The sequence below is a fragment of the Dendrobium catenatum genome, unplaced genomic scaffold, assembly GCF_001605985.2.
Source record: "Dendrobium catenatum unplaced genomic scaffold, ASM160598v2 original_scaffold_73347, whole genome shotgun sequence".
NCBI lineage: Eukaryota > Viridiplantae > Streptophyta > Magnoliopsida > Asparagales > Orchidaceae > Dendrobium > Dendrobium catenatum.
This window is the reverse complement of record NW_021391793.1, coordinates 49,271-56,207: the sequence shown is the minus strand read 5'-3', so window position 1 is coordinate 56,207 and position 6,937 is coordinate 49,271. Positions and strand designations below refer to the sequence as shown.

The 6,937-nt window shown below is 35.0% G+C and overlaps 1 protein-coding gene across 2 annotated transcripts in view; it reads left to right on the top strand.

The window, feature by feature from the left end:
• Positions 1–906: 906 nt before the first annotated feature.
• LOC110103713 (kinesin-like protein KIN-14I) overlaps positions 907–6,937 on the top strand; it is a 42,826-nt gene continuing 36,795 nt past the window's right edge. Inside the window, exons 1-3 of one of the 2 annotated variants that reach the window (XM_028691828.1) lie at positions 907–1,130; positions 2,424–2,588; positions 2,713–2,877. In XM_028691828.1, coding sequence (XP_028547661.1) covers positions 2,466–2,588; positions 2,713–2,877 — 288 coding nt within the window. In that variant the 5' untranslated portion in view covers positions 907–1,130; positions 2,424–2,465. Of the gene's footprint in view, positions 1,131–2,321; positions 2,589–2,712; positions 2,878–6,937 lie in introns of those variants that run through there. The other variant, XM_020832524.2, reaches the window with a different exon arrangement.

The following is a 6,937-nucleotide window of genomic DNA, read 5'->3' as shown; positions in this document are numbered from 1 at the left end:
GTTCAAATTGAGTCAAGTTTGGTTCAATCCGGGTCAACTCGAGCTCGCCTCGACTCGACCAAAATTAATTCAATAAAATGGAATAAAATTTGAAATCAAACTCGAATCAATGCCGATTCAAATTGAATCGAGCTCAACGAGGCTTGATCAACACGACCAAACACAATCAAGGGCAAATCAGGACAAAAATGAGGTCAACAGTCTCGAGCAAAATGCTTCATGGCGTATGCCTAATTAGAAAAAGGAAAAAGCCTTACTAGTAACAATGAGGTTTAAGCTTTGAGGTATGTTTTTGTGTGCCTTAGTTTGAGGTGAGCCTCAAATGCTCTTTTAAATAATGGATAATATGAAATCCCACTTCAGTCACCTAATACTAAACCAATTTGAATCTCCCTCTGCGTCCTACCATTATTCAAAAGTTTCAAAGATCATACAATGAGCATAGTACAAATAAATATTTTATTTTATATGAAAAAAATATTCAAATGACCCGGCAGAACAAAGAATTTCTGAACCAAACTCAAAGTTTTACCCTAGTCCTGATACCTCTTTGCACGAACAACATAATACTTGTTCTATTACAGGATGGCGGATAGCTATGGGTTGTTAAAAAAAAGACGAGACTTGTTGAATTCTTGCAACATTATTGGAAGGGAAAAGAAGCTAGCAATTTAAAACGTGTTTAGCTAATATTCAAGAAGTTCCGATCAGATAACACTTCTTAATCCAATAAAGCTTTTAATCTTGTTGTGCTTTTTCCAAATCGTTTACTTATTTAATTTCTCTCTTGTTGAAGCAATAAAATAAACCATTCCTTTCTTCTTGTCAACTGCATGTTGTTTCAAAAAAAAAAAAAAAAAAAAAAAAAGAGTAATGTCTGCAAATCTGTTTGTTCAGCTACCATGGAATACAAGAGGTGCTCATTCGGGGTGGTTACGGGTGAAGTCTTTAACGCCAATTGAAGTGGTGTAGCAGTCAAGAAAATGCCAATGACTAGCTATCGCATGGCGAATTGTAATTGATATAGCTCTTCACATTACCAAAAGCCTGAAAGAAAGAGACCTAAGTTAAGCATTGAAAGAAGTGTAACTCTACTCCAGCCTTTGTTTACCGTTCCTTTCATTAGATGAGTGAGTAGTCTTTCGCCGGCACAGATTTCTCTATTGTCCTGCAATATCATCCGAGTTGAGTTTGTTGAAGCTACCACCATATTTTCCCAGGACATATATATTTTTGCTACTCTTGCTAGACAAAGACTAACTTTTAGTGTTGTTGAAGGGCTCACTGACTGGGAAGAGAGACTATGTTGATGTTGGCGTCACAGGGAATTATACCTTATTGACTTTGATACCATCTTGAAAATTAAAACGAGAAAAGATGAGACTAAAAAAATGAGGGATTTTATTATTGAATTTAATTCTCATGTTATGCATGAAAAAAATATAAGCTATACATGAATAAGCAGAGAAGAAAAAACTATATAGGAAAAAAATAAATAGAGAAACCAAACGTTAATTATGGAATTCAATATTAACTATCCATAAGAAATAAAATGTTATTGATAATGGATTGTTGAAATATTATAGGTGGAAAGTTGTTGTAGATGGAAAGCCATTATCTTAAGTTGCTGGATTGATGTAGCAGGAAGATTTTTGCCATGGATTTAGAATGATTTCATTAATATTATTGATGTATTCTTGGTCGTTTACTATACTTCAAGGGTTTCTTTTGTACTCTCTAAACAAATATGCCATGATATGAATTTTGGGATCATCCTTGAAAAGCATCACAACTAAAAAAGATACCCAGAGGAGACCTAATTGATTTATAATCTTGTATAACTGAAAAAATACTGGTATTCGAAGTCCAAACTGATTAAAGTTGGTTATTATCAATTTAAAGCAATTTTTTTAATGCTCCAATATGATGTATGGTTTTAATAAATTGACAGGCAGTAGGTATGAACACTCGGAAACTAATAAAATTAGTGATATCATTGCAAGTAGTTTGTTTGTTTCCCCAGCTTTGTTTACATTGTTTGGTGATGTGATCATTGAAGTTTTAGGCTTTTTAACAACTCAGTCTTTCTTTCTAGGCATTCTTCCTAACAAAATTATCATATGGGCCTTTATGCTTCGGTAGACTACAGTCTACATTCATTGATTCTTCTCACTTGCACTGTACTTTTCTGAAATACTGGGATCCATTCTAAAGTGGTTTGATCCTTTTCAGCCAAAATCAACATAGCTTTAGTGGTGGAGCATTTTATTCTCTTAGTTGCTTCTGCAAATAAATTCTTGCACTCTTGTTCACGGGAATATCAACTGCTTTTTAATTCATGCGTTCCTTCAACTATACTTTTGACTGAGTAAAATCTTCTTTAACAGTTGCTAAGAAATGTCCATCCTATAATAAATTTGTAGTTGTTGGAAGAGTTAGATGCAAAGAAGAATTGTGAAGCACGGATGCAGGAGGAACTGGAGAGGCTTAAAGCTTCTTTGCAATCTGAGAAGGAGAAGTTGCAAGAAATCATTAATGAGCGTGATAAACTTAAAACTCTGTATAATGAAAAGTTGTTTGCATTGCAGGTATATCTTCCGCATTTAATTGTTCTAATACTGGGTAAAAATTTTCTGTTTTAACGCGCTGCAATATATCCGTTTGTTTTGTTCTATATTTCGTTATTTACTTAACTATTAATATATTTTACAGGCTGCATTAGCTGATAAACGAACTATTGAAGCCAAATTTCCTAAGTTAGACTCACCCGAACATCTATCTTTGGAAAATCATGCTAGAATGGAAAGCATGCTTGCATTTGGAATTGGAGATGGCGGAGAAAATGTTTCTATAAGAAATAGTGTAAATAATTCTCAGGTGTGTTGATAAGGGCTTATTTGTTTTAACTTTAAGTTTTTTTTTTTTAATTAGGTTTTATTATTATTATTATTATTTTTTAAATGTTCTTTGTTTTTTTGGCTGGCTTTTAAATAGGGGTAGGATGGTAATTTATTTCTTCTTTAAATCCTTGGTTTTCTATAAATACTATTGTTCATTAGAGAGGAGTTTTTTTGGAGTTTTGATTTCAGTTATGAAAATCTGAGAGCAAGGGAAAGATCCCATTCCTTGGAGTGGATTTCCCCAAAAGCTTGAGAAAATAAGGGTGAGGGTTTGTAGTGGAGTATTGGACTTCACCAACATCATTCTCCCACCACTATCTTGGCTCTCCTTTACCGGCATTTGCTTCTTCCCAACCAACAGCAGCCACCAAACCATCTTCGAACCACCAGACAGCCTGTTGGGTTGGAATTTCCCTTAGGCAAAGCATCAAGAAAGCTGCTGGCGAGCCGTTCCCAGCCTTTCTTGGTCTTTTAGCTGGCTGGGTTAATATCCTTTTATGGACGATTCATAAAAAATTTCATTTCAATAGCTGCCCCATTAACAAAAATTCTTAAGGGAGATAAATTTAATTGGACACCTGCCGCTCAAGCTAGCTTTGAAGAACTTACGCAAAGAGTAACCCATGCCCCTGTCCTTGTCCTTCCAAATTTGTACTCTGTGTTTAATGTTGTCTGTGATGCCTCGAATATAGATATTGGAGTTATTTTACGTCAGAATAGCAATCCCATTGCCTATTTTAGTGAGAAATTGAATGATATTAGGCGTAAATACTCCACCTATGACAAATAATTCTACGCCATAGTGCGCGCTCTTGAGCATTGGAATCTTTTTCTTCTAACCAATAAATTTGTCCTATATTCAAATCACGAAGCATTAAAATATCTTCATAATCAAAATGAATTAAAGGGAAGACATGCTAGGTGGGCAAAATTTTTATCTTCTTTCCATTATATCTTCAAACATGAATCTGGTGTCCAAAACAAGGTGGCTGATGCATTGAATCAACTTTATACCCTTCTTTGTCTCCTACAGGCCAAAATCATAGGGTTTGAAGCTATCACTAAACTTTATCTTGAAGATTCAGATTTTGAGAATAAATGAAAACTATGCCAAATGAATCTTATAAGTTCTATCATATACAGGACGTTTATCTTTTTGTTCATAATCAATTGTGTATCCCTCGTTGTTCGTTAAGAGAAGCCATTTTATTAGAATGTCATGAAGGAGTAGGAGGATATTTTGGTTGAGACAAAACAATGATCTTAATACGAGAATATTTTTATTGGCCTTATATTCAGCAATGAGACTTATCCTTAGCACATGTTGAGTTTTCTTTTAACCGATCTATCAATCAAACAACGGGAAAAGCCCTTTCGAAATTGTATATGGTCAAAACCTCATTATACCTTTAGATTTGTCACCCGTAATTAGCACTTCGGGATGTAATATTGATCGTGAATGACATACTGAGGAAATAAAAAAAGATTACATCATCGTGTCAATGACATGATCACTAAGAAAAATGCTCAATATAAAAAACAAGCCAATAAATCTTGTATTTCAACTTCCTTTAAAGAGGGGGATCGAGTTTGGATACATTTACGAGAAGTTCGATTTCCTCCAGGAGCTTTTGCTAAACTAAGACAAAAAATTGATGGATCTTTCAAAATAGTCAAGCGTATAGGTGAAAATGCTTACAAAATTGAATTATCGAGAGATATGAATATTTCTCAACCAATAATGTATCATACCTCTCAGCCTACTATGACTCGGATCAAGATCTAAATATTGAGGACGAGTCTTCTCATACCCAGGAAGCTTGATAACGGTTTATTTGTTTTAACTTTAAGTATATTTTTATTGTTTTTTTTTAATTTTCTTGGTTTTATTGGCTGACATTTAAATAGGGATTGGATGGTAATTTATTGCTTCTTTAAATCTTTGGCTTTCTATAAAATATCTATTGTTCATTGGAGAGAAGTTTTTTGTAGTTTTGATTTCAGATTTGAAAATCTGAGAGGGAGGGAAAGATCCCATTCCTTGCGGTTGATTTCCCCTAAAGCTTGAGAGAAGACGGTTGAGGGTTTGCAGCGAAGTCTTGGGACTTCACCAACATCATTCTCCCACCAATACCTTGGCCTTCCTTTACTGACATTTGCGTCTTCCCAACCAACAGCAGCCAATCTCCTTGGAACCACCGTACAGCCTGCTTGGTTGAAATTTCCGTCAGGCTGTTGGCGAGCCAATCCCAGCCTTTCTTTTTCTTTAAGCCGGCTGGGTTTGTTTCCAGAGGCAGTAGATCGCTAGTAGCACTAGAAATTCCAAGCTGCTAGTTGTTCTCAACTTGATTGCTCTGATTGTGTTACCGCTCACACCAGGAGAGGCCATCAGCACAATTCTTTTATATCGCCAACATTTATACAAGGTTCCAGGCAGCCCCAGCTGAGTTTCACGGATCCTACTAGGTTCTATGTTGTCATTATTTTTCAATTGCTGCTGAATTTTACTTATCATAAGTAGTTATCTACTTGATTTCCTTGCTGTTCCTGTACAAGAACCGAAATCTAGGCAACAAGAATTCAATATGGGATTTTCTCAGGTTCTGCTCAGTCACCAAAAGTTCCATGTGGAGTCTAAACAGGGATCCAATACTAGGAAGTGTTGGAGAATTTTTGTATCCTCAAATGAATTGCATACTTTATGATTGAGTATGACATAAGAATGATGATATAATATCCCGAAGGATAAAAATATCATTTCCTTATGTACTCAATGATAAAATTTATAATTTTTTTAACAGAGATTCCCCCACTCTATGTTTGGTCGGGTGAGGTTTATTTATTTCTGTGGTACAGACGTCCCATAGGGGCAAGCCCCTATGGTTAATTATATCCCAAGCTTTGGTTTGGGAAAACTTTTGATTAAACTAGTGATTTTCTTGTTTTCTTTTTGAAGTCATTTAAATGTTGGCTAAAATTTGATTTTTGAAATCCATGAAAGTCTTACTTAAAGGATTTTGGCCTCTAGGAGATTCAAGGAAGAATTGATCAACTTGAGATTAGAATTTGAAATGAGGGCCAAGGAGGTGAAGTAGGAGCACTTGATTCTGAGGAAAACTCAGAGGTGCTCAAACTATCCTATGTTGGGTTTTACATTTTTGAACTCCAATTTTGTTTAAGTTAATTATTTTGATTAGAAAGTTGGGGCTTCCATTCCAACAACATATGTTAAAGGAATTGTCCGAAAGGTGAGGGCTTATATATAGTGATTTGAAATCAACTATTGCCTCAGACCCTAAAACTAAGGTGAGGATTACCGATAGATAGTGTCTCGAACTTAAGTCTAACGAATGCAAAATGGACTTATAAGCTGCACATCATATGAGGCATAACTTGCCCGACTTTTAGATTTACTTTCCCGTTTGGAAGGGACTACCAACTAGACCCACATAATCGATTTTAAAACCATGTCGTCTGGTCTTTATGTTAATGTAGAGTGGAGGACTATTTTTATTTAGGAAGTAGGGCTTACAATTTAGCTTTGAGGCCAAAATGCCTATGTATGTAGGTATGCACATGCTAACTCATAAAAAAAATAGATTTTTGTTATTTAGTCCTTAAATGAGGGCTTTCTATATGCAACATATTTGGGCTATGCATGTTTATTTTCAATTTTGGGAAACTTGGCTTCTTGAAGGGAGCCATGCAATTTTCTTATGTAGAAAACATGAAGCATAATTTTATTTTTTAGATTGTTTACATTTTTAATGGGTAGAAAACTTATTTTTGTCCTAAGAGCCTACTGCATCAAACAGTCTAGGCCACAACCAAGCAAAAGTAAGAAAAGAAACCAAGGAAAAAGCATGATTTTCTATTGTGCAATCAGATAAACATCAAACATACTTTTACATATAAATAAAGTGCAATAAATGTAAATATAGTCCAAGTTATTACAAACAGGTTTGACAGCTGAGTTGCTTGCCATTATACAACCCAGTCAAATTATTACAGACTCTACTTGTGGGGTCTTCAAGCTT